We start from the raw sequence: 24,549 nt of genomic DNA on the forward strand, positions 1-24,549 counted from the left end.
ACTTTTTTTATTGTAACTGTCTTTGCATTATTCAGTCCCTTCTCTTCTCCTCTTATAGTTCTTAAGCATGCCCTTCTGACGTGAGCTGATGTTGCTAAGAGACTAAGATTTTCATTAGCTCCTTTTTGAACTACCTGTAGTTATCTTTCAGAGCAGCTGCATTCAAAGATTGGTTCTTCAATCTTCTGTTTCTTTAAGAGTCAAATTGCCTTTATGTAAGCTTTTCAGTGGCTAGTTGCAGATTGCAGAGTTTCCTCCAAAGTAAGCTGTGTCATTTTACATAACTTTGTTTGATTTGGTTTTACAGGTTACACTGTTACACTGTAACTCATCCTAATCCTCTTCTGAAGATGTAATGTTATCATAGTAAACTTTGCCGAGTGTTCAGAGCAGTAAAGTTAGGTGTTATTTTCAAGTAGCAAGTTGTTATTGGTGATTTGATTTGATTTTCATTAGGATATTTTCCTTTGCCAGGATGCTCACAGCTGCAAAGTTATGACCTAATTCCCCTCCGGGCCTGATAAAGTTTGACTTCATCTTATTTTAACACAGACTGACTCATTTTGCCACATGTAACGTTACAACTTGCCATGACACCATGAAGTATTTCCACTGTCTTGGTTATATTATTTGGCAGGCAGAGATCCTGGCTGGACATGCAAAAGAAAACAGGTGCACAGGCCCTAAAGTCCAATGACGATTAGATGCAAAGAGAGCTAACGAAAGAAAACAAAAACTCCTCAAACCAATGCGTTAAAACATTTTTTCTGCCCTAACTGACCAATAAGAAACGTGCTCAAGCAGAAATGTGTAAAATGTTTGTTTATCATTGTCCAATTACCCATCAATCTTATTTTCACTGATTCAGATAAAGAAGAAAAATAGTGACTTTACATTAAGAGGTTGAGAGAGGTTGTTTTTTTCTTCCATTTTTGAGGACAAGCGCCTATTTCTATCCAGTTTTCTTGAACCAGGTAAAAAAATGCTTACTAATACGCTTCACCTTGTGCTCCTTGTGTGTGTGTGTGCGTGTGTGTGTGTGCGTGTGTGTGTGTGGCCTCCCAGTACGAAATGTCTGTGTAACAGGCATTACCAGTTAGTCTGAGCATTTTCATTAGTTCCTAGAGCGCCAAACAAACCACACAGATATATGGAGCAGCTGCAGTGGTACTAGAGAGCCACAACACCCTGCTGGGCGACCAAGAGAGCAAGAGAGAGAGGCACAGAGAAGGAGAGAGAAAGACACGAGAGAGAGAGAGAGAGAGAGAGAGAGAGAGAGAGAGAGAGACTAATCACTCTGTGGATATACAGTTTGTGTGTCAAAGTGCATGCCTGCACACATCTGCCTACCAGCTTGTGTGTGTGTGTGTGTGTGTGTGTGTGTGTGTGTGTGTGTGTGTGTGTGTGTGTGTGAATAAATACACAACAAATACACAAGGACAATTCCAGCCAAATCCAGTTTCTGTTCATGTTTTAGCCCATTTACAACAGCTGCCCACATGCATTACATCACTACTGACCATTTTCCAAAAAAACAGACTTATTAGATGCTTGAATGTGTTTCTCCTACATTTTGAGGCAGCCATTTATTTACAATGATTTCATTTCAGTATCAAAATCAACTTGCAGAAACGTGAAATTTGCTTGAGACAGGTTACCCATCACAGAGAACAGATATTTCATCATTGTGCACTTTAGAGAAAAGAAGTCTGCAGGTTCTCTGGTGTGTTCACATGTTGTTGGGACACCTAGGAACTCCAAGTCGCCCACAAAAGAGCAATGCGTTTGCATGCTGTTCTGTCGGAAAAATCAAACTCAGAAGGCAAACAATAAAGACATGTTTTTTGACTTGGTAGTTCCACTTGTCGGAGCACATGAACTCGACAAAGGAGGTCAGCAGTAACGTAATGTATGCATACACTTGTGCCTGCGCTAAAACATGAAAACAAACCCAAACTCTCCTCAAAGTGTAAATCAAATTAAATTGCTTGATGATAAGCTCTTGACTGAGCTCATGGGAGAGTGAGAGAGTGTGTGTGTGTGTCTGTGTGTGTGTCCTACCTGACCACAGGCTCTGGTATGGCCTCCAGGTTGGCAGGGACCTGGACTCCCTTCTCCCACTCTTGCCTCCAGGGGTCCGACAGCACATAGAAGTCGTCTGGGCCAAGCTGGGCCGAGTCCGGCAGCTTCATGGCCGTGATGAAGTCAGTACGAAAAACCTGGAGAAAGAGAGAGTGACGGAAAGAGATAATGATTAGGATGACAAAACTTGGATCAGTTCATTTTTGAGCGCACACAAGGCAAGTGTCTGTCTCTGATGATGGGTTCAAGTGAGCTCGAGAACACTGTCCAAACTGGATGCCAGCTGGAAAAATAAACCTTGTATTTTCCATCAGGGGAAAACCAAAAGTGTATGCAACAATATTCACTTATGTACTAAATAAACAATCTTTCTCTGATTCAATTTTCACCGTAAAAAAGAAAAGGCATTTTGTTTTCCAACATTTTTGTGTGCTCTGACATCAGCTGAACTGAAACCGGAGAAACCGGAGCTCTAAAATGATACCCAATTTCCAACTTGTAATTGTGTTGGGTTTGTTTTATCACCAGTTGACATGAATGTAGCTGGAGCCTCTGGAGGAAAGCATTCAAAGGGAGGAGACATAGCAAGGGAGGAGAAATAAGGGGAAAGAGGGAGAGAAGAAAAAGTGGAGAATGCGGGAAAAAGAAAGAAGGGAGGAGGAACAGAAGGAAGAAAGAAAGAGGAGGGGAAGGAAGGAAAGTATGTGATTCAAATCAAATTACAACAGAAAGGTCTTATCAACCTCATCCATCTGATCTCTGATCTAATTTTAAGCATTGCTTTCCACTGACTCAAGGCATTTCAATTACACACCACCGGCTTACTTGGCTATCGGATCCGGTTAATATTCACCAGAAGGTTCCAGAGAAACTCTCCAGGACACTCTGCAACGCACATTAGCGTGGCAACCTGAAGAATTCAAGCACAGATGCTGACTACTGATAACACCAGCAAACAACTGGCCCATACCAGGCTGAAGGAGGGTGGGGATGCCTGTGAATTTCCACAAAGCCAGCAAGCCTACACAAAAACCTCAAGTGTAACACCAAGTTAGAGCAGACACTTGACTGTTGTGACAGTTTTGCTCATGCACTGAAAGACGGCAAGAGGAAACTATAATGTTGCTCAAGGAAACGTCAAATCAAATCAAGTTTCTTTTATGTAACATGTTTAAGAACAACCAGCAACAGGAAGAAGGCCTGAATCACAGCAGTGACGATGGCGGCGATGATAAAAGACGAGGCAAAATCAAATGTGCACAAATGTAAAACGGAAACAGAATAAAGCTTGTAGTGAAAAAACACTGAATTAAGTCCATAATGTAGTTTTTAAATTTTACTTTCGAGTACGTTCTACTGTGGCAGTGACACCAAAGCATAGCTATATCTATTTCTTTTTTTTTTATTAGCTAGCTAATGTTTTACTAGCTAATGTTGACTAGCTGCGAATGTTTTCTTAGCTCATTTTATCCACTAATTGATGTTTTACACAACAATGTTGACGTTTTCATAGTCATTTTAATTTTGGGGACCATTAAAGAGCAAACTGTCATCTTCAACCACTGCTGTGAAAGTTTAGGCAATACCATGAACAGTTTTTTGCTAATCACACAGTTAGCCTAATGTTTGCTAACAAGCACTACTGCCACATGTAGGTCATATTTTATTTAAAATAAGTACCATCTTCCAACTTGTATTTAGCGTTCATGCCAACAGCCAACTCATTATTACTAGGAATCTTGATTTTTTTTTTTTTTTTTTGGAAAAACTCCAATATATCCACAAAGGAGGTCTATAACCCTGAAGTATCTGGACAGTGCAACTGTTAAACTTATATAAATGTTATCATTCATTATATTTTAGCTAGCAGACCAGGTCCAACTGCCATATTTTGTTAAATTAACAGTTTGGCAGTGTTTCCTTTTGACATAAGATTTGAAGTAACGTTAGCTTACTGTATTTTCCCCCTGACGTGATCACTCAACAAGCCCTACAGATGCTAATCTTTCCAACCTCCACCTTCCTCCCCGGAAGAGATGAACACGGCATAATCCTCTGAAATTACAACAACAACATACTTTAGCAGCTAACTGCAGTTGACAGCAGAAAGATTAGTGGCTATGCTGATATTTACTTAAAGTTACCTGCCACGAAAAGCTCAATTGTTGTTGTCAAGGTAACCATTAAGATAAATCAGCGGTGTCACGGCGAGCTACATCTGTCTGAACATGCAAATACAGCACAAGCAATGCACATTTCCCTTTCCTGCATTATTAAAATGGACAAAACAGCTGCCAAATATGACTGCTCAGATAGCGTGTGTGTGTGTGTGTGTGCGTGTGTGTGTGTGTGTGTGTGTGTGTGTGTGTGTGTGTGTAAGAAGGTGGACGGATTCTTGAAGGATTAGATAATGAAGAAGGTGTGTTTGGGTTATGTTTTGAAGACCTGGGGGAGTGTGTGTATGCATCCAGGCACACGTAATCACAATCACTCATACTGTACACACACACACACACACACACAAGCAGTCTTTCTCTCTCTTTCTGCCCTCACTGGGACCCAAAGCAATGATATTATCAGTCATATAGTCAAGGACATCAGCCAAGAACACACACACACACACACACACACACACAGAGAGAGAAAAACAAGCAACACACACAAACACAGCGGTGCCAAATCAACCGTATGACTTCACTCCACATTTTATCATTACTTTCTAAGCCTCCTTATCCCTGCTTTATTAGCTCCTCTCCTCCATCCTCCTCCCTCACTCCGACTTCATCTCTCCATTAACCTCTCCTCCTCCCTCTCTTCTCTCCTCCCTCCATCCCGTCTTCACTTCCATCACCCATTGTACATTTCATTTTCTTTTTCTGTCTACCTAAGGGACACAAAGTAGTCGAGGGCGTCAAAAAAAAAAAAAAAAAAAAAAAAAAACTGTCGTGAGAAGAAAAACTCGGGAGAGCTGAAACAAGGGAGATAAAAATGAGCCATAAAAGAAAAAAAAGCAAATAAAGTATTATGAGGAGAGACAGAGTGAGAGAGAGAGAGAGCGAGAGAGAGAAAGAGAGAGACGGGGGGAAGCAAAAGCGATAAGAGAGACACTCGGTAACGGAGGCAAAGGCAGAGAAAGGGCAAAAGAGATAAGAGCGGCACAGCGATAGAGGAAAAGAGAGAGTCGCTGGATTTCCATTTATGTGCTTTTGTTGGCAAATGATATAGAATTAAAAAACTGAATGGAAAGAACAAATTTGATGAAGTTTTCCGGATACCTCAACAAAGTTTTAGGTGCGCCTGAGGTGGATAAGGTCCTTGCCAATAAAGACACTAAGTGATAAATATCAACATCAGCGTTCAAACAAAAGAACGACAGGCTTTGTGCAAACGGTTTAACTTTCAATTCAAAGCAACCAGAATGTGGTTTTGGATGCTTTGAAATGTTGTGAAAGTCGCCCATGTTGTTTGTTTGCCCATTACCATATTTAAAACGGAGCATGTTGGTGTTCAAACAAAAGCATGAAACCTGTCCAGCCTCAGATTTTACTGAACAGTAAAACACTAATCCTTGATTGGAAGACTTTTCCATGTTTCCTTAAGATGTTTTTTTTTGTTTTGTTTTGTGCCAATTTATTTACTTCAACCCGGTTGCCAGATATGCTCCTAACCTTGTATTTTTTTTGTATTTATTGTGACATTTGAGAAGTTTGCATAAAATTTCCTTGAGATTTTGATGGAAAAAACAGCGGTCATAAAGAGAGCGTGTTAACAGAGAGTGAGCAGCAGCAACAGTGATAGTTTGCAATCAAGACCCAGAAGAGAAGAGAAGAGAAGAGAAGAGAAGAGAAGAGAAGAGAGACTGTACAGAGGCACGACAGAAAGGAGTTGGAAAGTGTAAGAGAAATGGACATGGAAAAACGCGAGGGGAGAGGGAGGAGGAGACGAATGATAGCAATGTGGAACGAGAGAGGGATGAGCGAGGGACATGTGGAGGAGAAGAGCGATGGTTCAGTGAGAAGAGAGTGAGAGGAGTGAGGGAGGAGAGAGAAGAGGAGGAAAACAGAGGAGACAAATCACGGCGTGTGAGAGAAATGAGCGGGGGAGCGAGCAGGAGAGAAAGAAAGAGAGACTGATATTAATTTAAGTGGAGAGAGGGATGACAGTAGGACAAGGACAGACGAGGATGAGAGTGGTGTGTGTCAGTGTGTGTGTGTGTGTGTGTGTGTGTGTGTGTGTGTGTGTGTGTGTGTGTGAGTGTGTGTGAGAGAGAGAGAGATGCAGAGCAGTATATGAAACGGCCATATGTAAAAAGCAGCATCCCAGCTTCTGCTGCTTGGCTGCTTCCACTGTCTGCCAGCCAACACAAATAAATAATGCAATGGACCAAGGAACTAAGTGTGGTGTGTGTGTGTGTGTGTGTGTGTGTGTGAGAGAGAGAGGGGGAGTCGTGACTGTTTAAGTGTGTGTGTGCATGTTTGTTTGTACAATGCTATGTGAAAGTGATTGCGCGTGCCTGCTCATACAACTGTGTGCACGTGTATTTCGGTGCATGCACAACTGTGTGAAAGTGTGTGCGTGTGTGCGTGTGTGTGTGTGAGCGTGTGCTTGTGTGTCTGTCAGACAGTGAGCCAGGGCCATGATGAATCTCCCCTTCAGCAACACGAAGAGAGGACAGACAGAGACTGAGGGCAAGCCACTCCTCCTTAATCTCTCTCTCTCTATTCTTTTTTGTATTTTATACTACTGACACTCCTCTTCTCCTTGCACCTTTTAGTGTTTATTCCTCTCCTTACCAGTGAAGAGAGGGGGAGAGAGGAAGAAAGGAAAGGAAAGGAAAGGAAAGGAAAGGAAAGGAAAGGAAAGGAAAGGAAAGGAGAGGAAAGGAAAGGAAAGGAAAGGAAAGGAAAAGAAAGGAAAGGAAAGAGGGGAGGAAACAAGGAGGGGGGAGCAAAAGAGAGAGGCAGAGTCTGTATATCAGTTTTATTGCTGTGTGTTTGCACAGGAGCAACTGCAGCTAATTAATGTCTAGGAAACACTATGACAAGCTCCCACAGTTTCATACTCTCCTGTCCTCTCTCTCTCTCTCTCTCTCTCTCTCTCTCTCTCTCTCTCTCTCAGCCACGTGCTGTAGCCCTCCTCCAGGTCCTTTCCCCTCTTTCTCTCTCTGTTTCTGTGACAGACAGCTGGGAGTCACCCAGCCTCAGTTATAGATGACAGGCAGGTTGATGGAAAAGGAACAATGTGGAAAGAACAGACAGGTAGACAGGCAGAGAGTCAGACGGGTCAACAGGCAGACAGTCAGCGACTGTTTCCATCCAACTATCGAGAAAAGTAAAACATGAATTTGGTTTCCATCGGTTCAGCTGAAGGGAATAAATCAGCTTCAAGGATTTTGTCCCAGCCAAAAAGAGTGTGAGAGCGATTAGTTTTGTGAAAACTAAGAAATTTTATGGAGTTTTGCCTTTTACCCTGAGCTTTTCAAATACGACAAATCGGAATTCAATAAATACATTTTCAAAAAGGGTGAAGTCCAGCTGGTAAGGCAAGGAATGAAAATGACAGACACACAGGCAGACAGACAGGTAGACAGACATTCTCCTGTGTGAGCTGACTCCCTAACACTAACTCAGCACCACTGAGAGCAGGGAGACACACACACACACACACACACACACACACACACACACACACTTCCTCTCCCCAGTCAGTCAGTATGCTGTTCTGAGTTATGAGCTGTATATCCATGTAGGGCTCTCATTAACTCCAATCTAGATCTGGGCTGATGACACGAGCTGGGGGGAGGGGAACACTGTGTGTGTGTGTGTGTGTGTGTGTGTGTGTGTGTGTGTGTGTGTGTGTGGTAGGGGTAGTGGGGGTGCCAGCCTGACAGGCATTAGCAATCACACTCAAGATAGCCCGGATACGCTCAGAGCGCTCTGTGTGCAGCTATCAGTCTAATTCATGGATCGATCGGGGACCGCAGTCGATAGATAGATGATGTCTGTTTCCAACCACACAGGCCTGGGAATTGATTAGTCATGACTGAGAGCACTGATGATGCTACACTAATGCTGCTAATTCTAATGTTAATACCACTGCTGCTGTTACCACTATGACTACTAATCGCTCCCACTACTACTACTACTACTACTACTACTACTGCCATGCCTTCTGCTGTTACTGCTATAACGAATATTACTACTACTCCTACTTCAATCAGGAGAGATGAAATTGAAAACAAAACAAGAGACCTGCTGAGTGAAATGACATATTGACTAGTTTTCCTCAAAGCAGCAGCACAGTTGTGTTCTGAAGAGTTAAATGGTCTCTCCGCCAGAAATAGTCCGCAGGGAAACGTTTGCTTCATACAGAAAATGATCAGTTCTTTGGGTTATGAATGCCATCAACTTCTTAAGCCACAGAAGCAGAACTTTAAGAGGTGGGTGTTTCAACCAAAAAAATCATATTTAAAAATAGAGGGATTTTGATTATATGTTGTGAAATCTTAAGTGCCCCCACATGATTTGCAACTGCTACTACTACTTTTAATGCAGCTACTACCTTAATATTACTGCTGGTCCTACTCCCTCTACTAGTATTCTTAATACCACTACTTTATCACTACTTTATCACCTCCAACTGTGATACTTCCGCTGCTATGTGTTTTACTACTATTCTTAGTGCAGCCATTAGCACTGCTACCACTACTACTATGACTAGAGCTTCAGCTGTATCCCCGACCAGCCTACTGGTGCTACTACTGCTGGTACACCTCCTGATCCTACAATACAGTACTTCCACTAATGATAATGTTGACCCTTTATAAATGTTTTCAGCATTTGTGGACCACAGTACCATCAGCAAGTTGACACAACTGGTAAATTGCAGTTTTTGCAAATGAGCAAAATACAAAACAGAAGATAATATCTTTCCCCGGGGGGTGAGGATCTGAGTCTGAGAACTTGTAGCCACGACTCTAACCTGTCTCTGTGAAGTTTCAGCTCGAGCCATCTTTAATTAAACGTGTTTGCCCGCTGCATGAAGCGGTTTGCCTGTCTTCCTTATGCTGTGGACTGAATCATATCTCTGACCATCTGCAGAGCGGTGATAGATTAGCACTGTCTGCTTCCCCCTGAGCAGAACAGAGCAGAAACCACAGAGGACGACTGCTGAAAGCTGACATTTCAAACCAGGAAACACACACACATGCACACAACCACAGACACATACACACACACACCCACAGATACAGATACACACACACACACGTGCGCACGCGCGCACACACACACATACAAATGTTCTGGCAGACACACAGACAGATAGGTAAACACTCTGACAGGTACACAAAAGAACAGACACATTTATGCACAACCAGACACAACACACACAAAGACACAAAAAATATACAGCAAGGACACACAAGCAAAGAAACACACATAAACACACACTCAGGCACAGACATATACATCTATATAAAGCGCACACAACAGACACCAACTCACAGACAAATATACACATGCATGTAGGCACATACACACCAGAAAAAAAAACACATACACACACATTATCTTGGACACACAGACACAAACACACACACACAAACACGCTCTCCCACCCACCCACACACAGTACACCATGTTATTAAGATCTTGCTGAGCCAGTTTCCTTGCAGCACGGTGACAAAGTGTTTTAAGTGGCTTTAAAGGCCAGCTGACATCACACACTAACATTTGACTCAACGGTTATCTCGGAAAACAATCAGCCTCGTTCACGCATGACTTTGAAAAGGATGAGAGTGCTGACAGAGAGGATGTTCTGCCCTTCACTTATCGTCCCCCTGTTATTATTACACTACTAAAATCTGAGAGGGAGTTCTTTACTGCGATTATGGGAACGACGTTAATGCGATAGCCATCAGCGCCCTGTGACGTGCAAAGTACCCATAAGGGCAGCAGGGTGGCACGCCGAGCATGGCTGAGAACACTGACCGTACAGTACGGCAGTGAGGTCTCCTCTCATCCTCAACCAAACACACCCTGCAGAAAATAAAACCAGCCGGCAGCACAGAGAAACTACCATCTACAACAAGCAACAAAAATACACCACAGTTTGAGGGTTTTATGTGAGGGTTAAATGATATTTTTGGGGAGCAGCAAGTATTATAAATCACTGCAGAGTTCTTTTGAAGCTCTGTCTCTGTCTGGTCAAAACAATATATTTGTAACCATAAACAAAACCCAAACAAGAAAAATCCAAGATTCGAGTAAAAGCCCTACAGTGAATTTAAAGAAAAAGGCAGAACTAGACCTATTAGCTTGTTTTAATAGAATATCACATTTATGAATTTTAATTTCTGTAGATAGGTTGATATGTTTATGTTTTAAATGAAAAACAAAAACAAAATGATTTGAAGTTTTGATTTTGCTATGCTATCAAATTAGGAAAATGTCGCTTATGTCTCTTTCGCTTAAAACCCTCAAATTAAACCTTAAAACATTTGAAAAAAAAAAAAAAAAAAGATCTGCTCCCTACTGTGCTGTTTTTTTATGACATATTGATTTTTATTTTGTTATAAGTTGTGTCTGCTCTGCCATGTCTTAGTTTGCTGAAGACAATTTTTCACAGTGGATGGACAATAAACTTGTATTCAAGTCAATAAAATGGAGTCTATACAAGGCATATTTAGAGTAGATTCGCCAAGCCTGCGCCTCAGGCAGGTCTGGTGACTCTTGTAGGGCAAAGGCCTATTTTTCTCTTCCGCTGCATTCACACTGTGGAAGCGAGTGCTTAACCGTGGTTGCATGTTCATTGTTTTCCACAGGAGAATAATGGTAAACTCATGTAGTGCTGGCAGGAAGTGCCACCTGCCACACCTGCAGACGGGGCTTAGCAAGAAAAGTTTAATTTTCCCAGTTTTCTACTGTGACAGTGAAGACAACCAGATGTTGTTTCTCTTCATGTTCTTCTGGTCTCCTCATCCAGTATAAAGCAGTGAATCAGCGAGAGTTTTCTTTTTTCTGACAGTCCATTTTTGGAGTACCATCGGGTTTTATTGTATCAATACGCAGTTTGCCATAAAGGTTGACTGACATCCCACAATACCAATGGGCATGGCACTGTTTTGCAGCCACAGCATAAACACAGCTTTAGTCACTGGTTGTTTAGAAAAGCCAAAAGATGATGTAGGACAGAAAAATGTCTGTGAGACACCCAGAGGTTGTGTTGTATTTGGAGGGTCAGGTTCATATACAGGAATGGGCAGTCATCGTGGGAAGGATGCCATTTTTTTTTTTTACCAGGTTTCAGAAAGCCAAATTTAAGTCACTTACCGCTACTTGGAACAGAGTTTAAAACTAGTCCGAAACTCAGAACAGAAAACCAAAACAGCCTATTTCACGCTGAACACAGCGAGTTCTGAAACTATGAATGCACTCAGTAAAGCGGACATGATGGAAAAAATATGTTTTGCATGTTGTACTTCAAACTGTATGAATCTGAAGAGTGGACATAGAACACACAGATTTCATGGTGAAATAAATAAAAGTTCATTTACACTTCAATTTCCAGGTCTGCTATTTCCTAATGATTTCATACAAAGAAGTTAATATGTAACTGCTAATTACTGTACATTTTCTGGAACAAAGCATGACAGTATGTGCTGATTACAGGTAGTAAGAAGCAAGACTTTAATTGATGGAGTTAATAAGTACCTGGTAATTTCCTAGGGAGTTTCTTAGAATTTAACAATGAAATTATGTTATGTTGATGTAAGAAATTAAGAGGTCAGCTTGGTGGAGTTGATACAAAACTGGTAACTTCTAAATGGGCTCAGCTGTGTCAAATGAACAAACAACAACAGTTTGTTTGTTTTCCCATAGTATTATAAATTAGAGAAAACTGCATATATAATTGAACAAATACCAAAAAATAACTCCTTCCTCTAATTTCTTTGTATGTGAGTAATTACTTTGGTAAACAAATCAACCACAGCCTCTGTTTTTCCAATAAGCAGTTTATAGTTGAGCGGCTCATTCCTGGAACCTTTTGTTTAGAAATTGACTGTTTTGCCTAGAAATTAACTGCCAAAATGACTTTGTCCATTCGCTATGTAACTAATTTCATGGTTCTTTCTCGGAAACTCTTTAAGAAATTACCAGGTACTTATCAACTCCAATAACAGAATTTTCCGACATTTTCTCCTCTAATTAGTACTTAATATCACAGTTCTTTCCAGGAAACTTCCGAAGAAGCCAACAGTGACATATCAACTGCTTTTCCAGGATATTATTAGGAAACTGCAGATCCAGAAAAGAATGCGTGGCCAACACTTCAAGTAAACACACCTCATGAGGGAGTTCAATAAAAGATAATTAAAATTCCTTGTCAGACTTTAAGTCTCTGGATGCCATGACTTTCCCACTGAGCTACAGAGGGAACTGAACCCCTTAGCCCTGGCAGTGTTAGTGCCAAAACAGGAGTATACGCTATCTGGCAGGGTTACAGTTACGACTTATGTAGTTTTACAATAGCCACTTTGTACTGTACAGACGTGTAACAAAAGCTGTGCCAACAGCAGTGTCCAATAAGTCAAACCTCGTTTTGGAATTTCAAATGAAACCCCAGCTGGGGTCAAGGATGAAAAAACAAGTCTTTCGATTTTAACAGACTGAAAAGAATCTACATATGCTGCTGAGGTGAAGAAGTGAAGAGAAGAAACTTTGGAGAGGAGGCAACTCAAACAGAGAGAAAGACAGAGGAACAGAGGGTGAGGAAGAAAAACCAGGTGAATTAAAGTGAAAAGGAGACAGAATAAAATTGAGAGGAGAGGAGAGGAGAGGAGAGAAGCAGAGTCTCTGTATATCAGTTTTATTGCTGTGTGTTTGTACAGGAGCGACTGCAGCTAATTAATGTCTAGGAAACACTATTACAAGCTCCTGCAGTTTTATGTTCTCCTGTCTCCTCTCTCTCTACCCTTCCACTTTCCATATCTGTCTCTCTTTCTCTCTCTCTCTCAACCACTATCTCTTATTTTGTGACATTTTGAAAGTGTCACAATAATACAAATACAAACACAATACAATAAGTGTATAAAGCAGAAAAAGAAAAACACATTCGTGAGAAAAATTGAGTCCTTAACGAGTTTATTAGATTTGGCTAAATTGTTTTTGTCTGTTAGTGTCAGCTAATGTTGGCTGTACTTCATGCTTACAGACAAAACACAAAAACAAACAAATGCACTTGGCAGTATTGGATAGCCTGTCTATCCCACTGAGCTGTACAAGGAAACTGCAGTTCACAATGGCCACTTTGTACTGTACAGACAAGTAAGAAAAGCTGCGCCAAGAGCAGCGCACAATAAGTCAAACCTTAATTTAAGTGGAACCGCAACTGGGGTCAAGACTGAAAAGTAAATAAAACAAGTTTTGATTTAAACAGACTTAAAATAACTGTGACAGTTGAGATGTATCAATCAGCCATGTGATCAGCAAAAGACAAAAAAGTAGGAAAACAATAGAGTGGAGACGCCGTCCAGAATCTCTACAGCCCCCAACCTAACCACTGTCACACACACACACACGCACTTAAGGCCCGCATAAGAGGCCAACAATTTTTTTAATGAAAAGCCTGAAGATGTGAGTGAACAGCCAGTTTTCCCCACTGACCAACACTGCATGATCACATGCCTTCATACTTCCTATGAACTGAGATCCAAAACTAAACAAATGCGGAGACTGAATACCACCAACAGAGACAATATTTTCTTTCCTTAGTTGACTGATTGAGCTCTTAATCTGAGGAATAACAGTACACATGAAACAGAGATAAGCACCAGTTTGATAATAGATATTTAGATCCAAAGAAAAGAAAGAAAGAAAAAAAAAAACAGATTGGGCCAGTAACAACTGATTCTGCATTTAAAAAAATAATAATAATCTTGTACCTTGCTGCATTTTTTTGTTTTTGGTGTTTCTTCCTAAGTCTATATCATTTGAAGCTGATATCAATGACATCTTCCCAGCTATAATGACCAGTAACAATATGTATTTTTGTAAGAGTTGTGATATTAAAAGGACAAACCAACATATAGTGTGTCAGTAAGGAGTCAGGCCACCTCACCCTGCCACAGCAGCTGTACAGATGATCCTTCCCACTAAGGGAACAAGTGGGCCCAAATCATGCCGGGAAAACGCCTCCCACAGCACAAAAGAGCCAGGGGACCCCCCCAACGCAGGGGCTGAAAGTTCAGGCCTGCCATGCTCTCTTGGTGGACACCACACAAGCACTCAACCACTTGCCTAGGATATGGCGATAGATGACTCATCACTTTTTCACATCTCTGCAGACCAGTGCCCAGTGTGGTTTTGCACCATTGAACTCAAACATCCATTTGTCTTTACAATGAGGGCTTTATATACTCCACTGCTACTATATTCTCCCTCTCTCAGTTCAGTATCTTTTTGAAGAATGCAGCTCCGTCCCTGCAGTGGAGAAAGTGGAGAAGGAGCCAAAGGGGACTGAAGCTGCTCTGGTGGCCCAACAACTTACTAAGACACTGTATGTTGGTTTTTCCTTTCATTCATCGCCCATCTCTTACTATTAATGCTTTCATAAAACACTCACACTAATTACTGATCAGTAATTAGTGTTAAACGATCAGTAATAAGACTGTAGTAGAACAGCAAAAACAGTCTAATTAAATTCAGAAAATTGCTGTAATGTAGCTTTTAAAATCAGGAAGACAACACCTACACCAAAGGGCTATATCCAATCCAATATCTAATAATAATATTGGCATATTGCCCAGACTTACTCTGCTAATTTTACAGTTGCATTAAGTGACACTTCTAGAAAAAAAGGTCACATAAGTAACATTTTTACTACCAGCAAAATATTGACAATAATATTGAACTGATATCACCATTGCTTTTTAAAGCTGATATCAGCTGAGACCAGTCTGCCTATATGTCTGTCAGTCATCCCGACATTAGAAGATTCTACACACAACTTCACGATACTGATAAAGAGAAAAGAAAAGTAAGAAGAAACTTCAGAGAGGCATCAAATAGAAACAGAAGGAGAAAGACAGGGCAAGGAACAATAACAACTTCTGCAATTAAAATCATTTCTTCAAAGAGTATTTTTGTCTACAAGTATGTGTTAGTATTAGTATGTGTTTCATTGTTGGTAATTACAGTGAGCCAATCCATACACTGCTACCCAACTAATGGAAGTGCACAAAGTGTTTTTTTTAACATTTCCAAAGTATGCACAAAATTTGAGAATGAAAGAGGAAGTGAGAGGAAGTGAGAAGAAGAGAGGGAATCAGAGACAGAATGGAAAAGAGAGTGTTTAAGTGGAGGGCAAGTAGCAGCAACACATGATGGGAAGAGAAGAGAAGAGAAGAGAAGAGAAGAGAAGAGAAGAGAAGAGAAGAGAAGAGAAGAGAAGAAGGAGTGTAGGAGTCTCCTCTCTGGGCGTCATGGCTACCTGGCTCTCCTCAGTGCGTCATAGCAGATGTCGACTCACAGAGAGAGGAGGCTAATTTTAGCAGCCACATCACAGCACAGGGCCGGGCTGTAATGATTGGCTGTTTGGAAGGTCCACAGGAGTCGGGAAGAAGGGTGTGTATGTGAAAGAGAGAGTGTGTGTGTGTGTGTGTGTGTGTGTGTCTGTGAGAGTGAGTGAGTGAGTGATTAACAGACTGAGAAGAGGACAGATAAAGAGAGAGGGAGAGTAACAGGGAGAGTGAGTGTGTGTTCAGTGCATTAGCTCTGTAACAGCCAATCAACACACCAAACAAACACACACACCTACACCACACCAACGCGCACACACACACACACACACACACACACACACACACACACACAAACGCACACACGCACACACACGGTCCCTTTCTCTATCTAGTAATAGTTATCTTGTTTATTTATTTATTTATTATTAATTCATGCATGCATAGTAATTTTCAAAAAAAAAAAATTTAATACAGGTGCAAAATAATAGCTATCAGCAACTTCAGTTAAAAAAATTTGGAATTAGAAATGGTGTTAAAAAACCTATATCAGTTGATCACTAACACACGCGCGCGCACACACGCACGCACACACACACTGGACTGAGACATGAAGCTATTACTTTGTGAGGAAAAAAACAGAAGTGATGAACTGAACTTGAAATAAACTTGAAATACACAAATCAAAAGCATCTACAAGTGCTCACACTTGTAAGTGAGCATGTTCACACACATGGGCACCCACACTCACGCGCACGTGCGCACACACACTCGCACGCGCACACACAGAACACCTCAATCAGTTCTTCTAGTTGTCTCCTCCCAGACCTTGTCTCCCCCTTCTATGTGTTTGTTTTCTAACGTTTTCCCCTGTTTGTCTTTATCACAGGGCGACAGGCCTCACAGAGATGGCTGTCCCTCTCTACTCTCCTCTCTGTTTCTCCTCTTAACGAGCTGGAGAAAGAACAGGACAGAGAAAAAAGGAAGAGAGAGAAGAGGGAGGAGCATAGGAGACCACAGTGCGAGGAGTGTGAAAGAAAGATGGAAGAGACAGAAAAAATGAAACTTGATGAAAACAAGCGAGCTCCTCTACCTCCTCTCCAAACACCAATCCAGAGAGAGAAGAGAAGAAAGGAACAGAGAAGAAAGAGAATGAGCAAGAGGAGACAGAGACGGAATGAAAGAGAGATAAACACAGAGCGAGAGGGAGAAGAAACAGAAAAATACAGACAGAAATTTAAATCCAACTGGGCAGCTTCCTCTCCTGATATTCTTCCAGGAGAAGCCTTTTTATTCTGGCTCTTTCATTTCTCCTCTCCATTTGCTCCCTCACTTTCTCTCTTTTTGCTCTGTCTGTAAAAATTAAAGTGTGTTTCGACAGTGGATGAGGTTGAGAGGGAAGAAAGGAATAGAAGCTACCTGTAGAGTGAGATAGGTGAGTCTGGGAACCCACCCAGTTACAGTCAATGACAACTCAACATGCTGAGTGTACCCCCACAACAACCTGGAACCTCAGTGAAATTTATTGATTATATCCATAAAAACTGATTTATTAGTCATTAGCCAGACTCTGTTAGTATAATAAATGTATAAAAAAATTAAATGCGGGCTATAAGGGAACGGTTCCTGTATTTCATAGTGAGCCAAGAGATGCTGAGATATAAAATATGGAGTTTAAAAGTGGAAAGCGCCCCACAGTGACATTCTCCAAACCCTCTAATACACCGTCCCTTTTTCTTTGAACTGTTGCACAAGCATATTCCCCAAAACTCCCTATGATCTCTTTGCCCTTTTTTCTCTTTGCACAATTATTCCCCAAACACTGATGATGAAATGCCCTTCGTCTGCCTTGTTTTGCAGTGAAAACGTACTATGTGTAATTATAAGGAGGTACATTGTGTTTTTTTGTCTGGTAGTGGTGCTTGAAACTTCACAATGGTTTTGCAATAAATAGTCAAATTTGAGCCCGTATGTGTCCAAGCCATTTGTTCGTGTTTTTTTTTTTTTTTTTTAATTATAAGCAGTCATCACAAGTGTCATCAGAAGTATCCAGTACAAGTATAGTGGTGGAAAAAAGTTTTCGGACACCCCATGCATTTGTGAAATATTGCATTAAGAATCACTCTTAGGTCTTCAAGTGCAATTTCTTTTAGTACAGTCAAGGCCAAAATACTAAACAAATCCTAAAAAAAGCCATTAAAAACTTGATTGGTTCCAAAAAAATACATAAGAAATTTTGAGTATTGGGTCATTTTGGTACCAGTGATGAAGGTCGTTCTTTTTAGTAAAAGACACAATTTTTGTTGCCAAGCTTAGTGTCTAAATAAAGCCAGCACATTTGAAAGTTCTTCAGACACAAAAATGGCTAAAACAAGGAACCTAACACAGGAAACCCGCCTGAAGATCAAGATTCTCAGCCAGGAAGGGTACAGCTGCCGTCAGATAGCCAGGAAGTGCAGATCCAGTCCTTCAGCAGTTGGATACACTCTGCAGAAATACAGACGAACCAACAGCTTGGAAGGCAAACCAAGATCTGGGCGTCCAAGGGTTTCTTCAGCAAGAAATGACCGCATCCTGATCCGCATGTGCAGGCAAAACCACCGAATGACATCACAGGAGCTTCAGCAGCAGTGGTCAAACCAAACTGGTGTCCAGTGTTCCACCTGCACTGTACGTGGCCGACTTTTAGATCATGGCTTAAGGTCCTACAAGGCTATCAAGAAGCCCCTGATCAATGAGAGACAGAGGCTAGCCCGGCGTCGTTGGGCCCAGGCACACAAGAACTGGACAGCCAGGAACTGGAAGAAGATTCTGTGGTCAGATGAGTCCAGTTTTCAGCTTTATCTTCCTCCTACTAATGTGAGGGTACGCAGAAGGCCAGGCGAAGCATTATCTCCAGCATGGACAGTACCTACTGTCAAGCATGGTGGAGGCAGTATCATGGTTTGGGGATGCATGAGTGCTGCTGGTGTTGGTCATCTCACTGTCTGTGATGGCACATTGAACTCTGCCAAGTATTGTACCATTCTCGAAACCCACATGCTCCCTTCTGCGCGTGCACTGTTCCGTCGAGGTAAAAACTGGATGTTTCAACAAGATAATGCCCCTTGCCACACATCCAAGGCCAGTAGAACTTGGCTGCAGGAGCACAGTATCCAGGTCTTAGAGCGGCCAGCTCAATCCCCGGACATGAGCCCCATTGTGGTGGATTATCAAAAGGTCTGTTTCAAAGCGTAAACCAAAGAATTTAGAAGAATTAAAAGCAGTAATTCAAGAAGAATGGGACATTACCTTACAGTGTGAAAGGCTCGTGGGGAACATGCCAGCCAGGATTAGAGCTCTACTACGTGCCAATGGCAGGACTACTAAATATTAATTTGATGATGTGATGGTTTATTTATTTTTTGTTCAGTTTTGAACACATTCTGTTATTTGTTGACTTTGATACCGACAATGTTGAGAACTGACATATTTAAACGGTCAAGAATTTAGTTTTGTTAGTTTTTCTTGTAAACAATAAAAAAATATATAATTTGTATTTGTTTGTATCTGTCTAATGCAGCCACACCTTTTGAAACACAAAAAAGATTTTTCCACAAATATTTCATAATATTTGAGATTGTGTAAAATTTTAAGGGTGTCCGAAAACTTTTTCCAAAAGACTGCCTTCATACTGTGTGCTGTCATGGCAGCAAATTACAACTTGAGGACACAATATATTTAAACCTTATTTTATCGTAGCAAACACAGTAGTGTTCTTGGGCTTTTTGTGTAGATATTATATTAAAACAACAAGGCGTTGTATGCACTCTTTCTCCGCAGTCTTGAATTCATAGCTACTATATTGCTATTTTGGCACAATCAGGAAGAGGCCTCAAAAGCTCCACAAGGCTTTGTCCGCTCAGCCTTATAAAAAGACGTCTCAGTCCAGGTGATGTTTGGGAAGTGTTTTGCAAAAACACCACAGAAATGCAGCCTAAATAAAAGCAAAGAAAAATCTCAAGGAGGACCACATAAAAGCAATGATTTTCCAGACATTCACAGACTTCAGAAGATCTGCAAAACATTCAGCTGACGAGTCAAGCCTCCTTTAATCAGTAACATTTACTATATATCATGAAACAATTACCTAATGCCAATTCTGTAAGTTTGTTTGATAAAATGTTGCAAGAAGAGTTTTAGTTGCTGTAGCAGGACAACCTGAGACAAATGGACCTGCTGTTGTTGACGAGATGAAGTTGATTTCACATTTGAACCTTCGCTGTTGAGTTCAGGGGAAGGAAGGAGATATGGACTGATAACAGACTGATCAAGCCAGGATATATATACGGCAGTGCTATGGAGGCCCAAAAGACACAAAGGTCAGAAGAAATTAGGGTCCAGAGCCCAAGTTAAAAAAAAAAAAAAAAAAAAAAAAAATAGCCCATACTCTGAGGGTACACTTCCACAGGCTTTCTGGATAAACCATCAGCCCAGGATCAATGCTGCTCAAAGCCCATAGATCAACTGGAGCCTTTCAGCACAGCGCTCTCTACACTCCACCTTTAAAGCCAGCCGATTTTGCCGTAGTGTGTGTTTGTGTGCTGTACTTGTGTCTACAAACGCCTTGTATCAAACGTTACATTTTCACAGGAATGAAAAACAACACCTCTGTTCTGTGATTGACCACCATGTACTTCTTGAATTTATACTATGGGGGTCTGAATGGTGCCTTGGGGTCATGACACTTACTGAGAACATGAAGAGGTATGTAAAATTTCCACCCCAAAAAATAAATAAATAAATAAATAAAAAATTAAAAAACCAAACAAAAACATTGCATTAGACGTGCAGCATGAGCTTTTCATGCCACAAGCGGTGATATTTAACTCTTTGACAGCCCACCTGTGATTTTTATGTCTATTTAAAGGAAAGCCTGAACTCTAAGGTGCCTTTCAAACATATTTTCTCTTTTTCTACATTTATGGCTTCTGGCAGAGTTCAGATGGTGTTTTTTTTCCTTGTGTGAGCGCTGCAGAATAGGCACCATGCTGGGCGAAGAGTCCAGAGGCCTAAAGGAGCCTTTTATTATGCTCGCTTACGCCTTGCTTGCATGGATGGGAGAGGCGCAAAAGCAATGGTTAAGGGAGTCACCGTTATTATGCGAAAACATTATCTCTCTCTAAATTGAATCACTTGCATCAACAGCTCTTACAGTCTTTATGCTTTTCAAATAACACATAAGGGATTTGACAAGAATGTGAATGAGATTTCCTCTTGCTCTTTCTATAGCCCTCGTTTCCCCCCCTTTTAGATCTGAAATGTCACATCCGTAGCTATTAGCCTAGCTTCGTTTTGCTCTGCTTTCAAAAGGCAGCCAGCCTACAATTTATGCACCTCATTAGCGTGAGACGAGACAGTGAAGAAGTCCTTTTGAGAATCCTCTGAACGACAAGTCCTCATCACAAGCCCTTGGCCTGAATGATGCGTGGAGTGGCGCCATTCTCCTCCACGCCAAGGACAGGCTGATTGCCAAGTCTTCCCTCAAAGGTCACGCAATTAAGCTTTGTTCCTGCTTCAATAAGGCTTTGACTGACTGACTGATGGACTGCACTCCTTCGTTCAAACAGATGTGATTTTTGGCCTACATCAAGCCAAAAGTCTCCCCTCCCCGCACGTTCACAGTCATGTCTTTGGAAAAATGGGTCAGAGACAAAAGAAACCACAAGAAAACTAAAGAGGCAGAAATGATAATCTCCCCTCGAACCCACAAAGCCCAATTCAAATATTAACATTGAGTGTGGCAGCACTAGTACTAAAAGTTAGACAAGCAAAAACTGTGACCCAGAGGCTCCTGGTTCCAATCTGGGATGGGCTAAGGAGGTCTGGACAAAAACTGTCTTGAACAAGGCATTTAACCTCCTCTGCTTCAGTGGTGCTTTTCAGTGACGATAAGATAAGCCTCTCACACCAAGCTGGCAGGTTTGAAACAGGTTGTTTTGCAAGTTTCACCTCCACGTTAACTTCCAACCCCACCAAAACACAGTGTTTTCTGCAACAGCAACAAAAAAACAAAATGTGAAAGAGCCATAGAGGTTCATCTGTTGTCCCTGGCCAGATGTAAAAACACACCCTAAAAGTAAAACTATTCATCACATTATCATATTACATCTTTTTTGTTATACTGAGGTTGGAACTGCCTACCCTCATGCATTACACGGGTCACAAAGTAGCGAGTGACCCGTTGAAACGTCTACAGATCAGAGCTGATAATGACCCTGGACTGAAAGGGCTGGTTAACACTTTAGACTGAGATGGTTGTGGGTTTTTAGGTTATCATAAAAGGGATAAAAGATAGCCAATGATCTACGCAGCTCCAAGATGCAAATGTGTCTTTACTGCATAAAAATGAGGCATGCATGGCTGAAAAAGCGCATGTACACTCACTGAACCATCAATGGATTAACAAAGGTTTTAAAAAAAAAAAAAAACCAGACAGACAAGAGATCATATAAAGGACTAAAAGAGAGCAACACTAATGCCCCTGACCCACACTGCCAAATATTAAAATTATCACTGGGCACAATTATGAGCTAAAGGTCAAAGAAGCACGTAGCTTCGCTGATTCAAATCTGCAGAATCTGTGTGGGGAAAATGAATGAGGTCTTTCCTTGAATAAGACATCTACCCCCCCCCTCCAAAAAAAAAAAAAAAAAAAGACATTGCTGCAGTGGAGGAGCTCAGCAGAGACTACAGTTGTACTGTGCGGCTCCCAGGTGTGAATGTGTGTAAGTGCATGAATATGAAGCATGGCATTGCTGCAAAAGCTCACACGTGCGCAGCAAACCTTCCCTCGATAAATAAAGGTTAAAAAACTGGGTCACAGATGAGAGAGAGAGAGAGTGAGGGAGACTTAGAGGCAAGAACGATAAGCCAATTTCCCCCCACAAAGCCTGATGCAAATATCATCCTTCGTATGGCAGGCTCAGGCAGTGGATCTAGTTAAATGGCATACAAGGAGTCGGGGTGGGGGGTAGAGGGTGTGGGGGGGTGACCTAGTTTTGGAGATGCGTGGCTGAAAAACAACCACAACAACTACATGATTAATGCTGTGTCGCATGTCTGTGTCTATTGCATCTTGTGTCGGATGTCACGCTTTTACCAGCAGAATTTCCTAATAGCGAATAATTAAGTTTATCAAACAGGAGCCAATTCGTCGCCGTCTCCTCAAAAAGCGCACCAAGTTTGCCTGAAGAACAGTTTTCTCAAACAAACACTGAAACAAGACACAGGAACCAAGGGCCAAATTGTATTTTAAAATAGTTTGTAGAGTTTATTTTAAAGTGCAGGTGAGCGGCATCTTCCACACAAAACAATATAAGTTTAGACAATCACAGGAAAGTGTTTTTAAGTCAATTCAAGACACTTTTCTATGACTTTCCTGAAGCAGGCTGCATTGTCCTGATGCAGTAAACCCCACCCACCTGGTACTCAGTGCAAGCTAAAACAAACACTTAGGATTATTTGCAAGTAGTTGACCCAGATCATCACAGTTTTAAGAATACTGCTCCACAATCTCTCGGCAGGCATCATAGTAACTCCCACACCAACTCTAAAGAAGGTCATGAGTCATTTTAAGCCACTGTCATTAAAAGATCCTGTATCTGGAAAGGCCAAATCCACCCTCAAATCCTCCTACACTCTTAGATACCATGAATCTAAAATGTTTGAGATACTTTGTTATGAACTGTTATAAATTTTGTGTGTGTGTGTTTTTGTTGGCTTTTTTTTTTTTTTTAGTGTAGTCACTCCCCTAAACCTGCCTAGTCTACTTCTACTTCCGTTTGCGATTTCTCAGAATGCCTCTCGAAAAACCCCAGAAATTATACCTGAACTTGTTCTGTTTAACATGTGTTGGTGGGGAAAGCAACAATAATAGGAACAAGTGTCATTTTTCTTCTACTTTCTAAAAAGTGGGAGTCACAACCGTCACTCAAAACACAACATGTCTTGAGGCTGCATTGCATTCTGGTCTACTGAGGCTACAGTCTGTGGAGATATTGGTATCTCTGCCTCTTCTAAAACAAATTTCTCCCTGTATGAATGTTAAATGCAGGTGCAAAATGGTGAGTCCAAAAAGCAGCTGACATTTACCATAGAAACATCGAGAAATATCTCAAAGTGGTATCACAACATCTTCGTTTGGCCAGTTATTTTTAGATAATAATAAAAAAATACAAAACCATGCAACTAAACAGAGCAAGAAATGCAAGGTATATTGTCTACTTTCTTTTTAATAGTTTTAAGGTGGATTTCTGGTTGAAGTTATGCTATTAACTAAGCAACTTACCTCGAGGATATATCAACAAATCTTGGCTTACAGCCATGCAGATCAAGTTTTGATGGGAAAAAGCCACATGGGCCTAATAAACATCCCCTGCAGCCACTGGTAAGTGAAAAATATGAGTTTCCTGCTGTACTGGAAATGTGCTTAGTCATAACAAATTTTAATTTAGACATTATCTCATTGTCTGGTCTCGCTGAAGAAAAGATGTTTCAGGGTATAAACTCTGATCAAAGTGAGGAGCTGCCTGCCACTTAAATACTTCTTCCTCCCCTGTGTCCTTGAGACTGTCCATTTGGTGGTGATAGTGTAAGTGTGTTTGTACAGAAGAGGTAATGCATAGTTGGCTGCAGGAGCAAGATTTGCACTTATCTTTTAGAGAAATGCCGAGTTGAGCCTCCTGAGCATCAATTAGGCATGCAGTGCCGACGCCGGGGGAGCGATAATGACGACACTCAAAACACTGAACGGCACCGACACCACAGCCCAGATGGGTCAAACTTCAAAACGAGTGCTTTGAAGTACAGTGCAGTGAAAAAAAAAAAAAGAGTATGAAAAAAGAACAGTAAGAAAGGTGTTTGTGTGTGACAATTAATATGCCAGAGGAGTTTTTCTTTGCTATGTG

General features: G+C 41.2%; 1 protein-coding gene across 1 annotated transcript in view; it reads right to left on the reverse strand.

Moving 5' to 3' along the window:
* Positions 1–24,549, reverse strand: part of jade2 (jade family PHD finger 2) — a 233,188-nt gene that overhangs the window by 152,426 nt on the left and 56,213 nt on the right. The window contains exon 4 of the mRNA XM_030068583.1: positions 2,062–2,219. Within this exon, the coding sequence (XP_029924443.1) occupies positions 2,062–2,219 (158 nt within the window). The remainder of the gene's footprint in view (positions 1–2,061; positions 2,220–24,549) is intronic.

This window comes from Myripristis murdjan, chromosome 14 (genome assembly GCF_902150065.1).
Source record: "Myripristis murdjan chromosome 14, fMyrMur1.1, whole genome shotgun sequence".
Classification (NCBI taxonomy): Eukaryota; Metazoa; Chordata; class Actinopteri; order Holocentriformes; family Holocentridae; genus Myripristis; species Myripristis murdjan.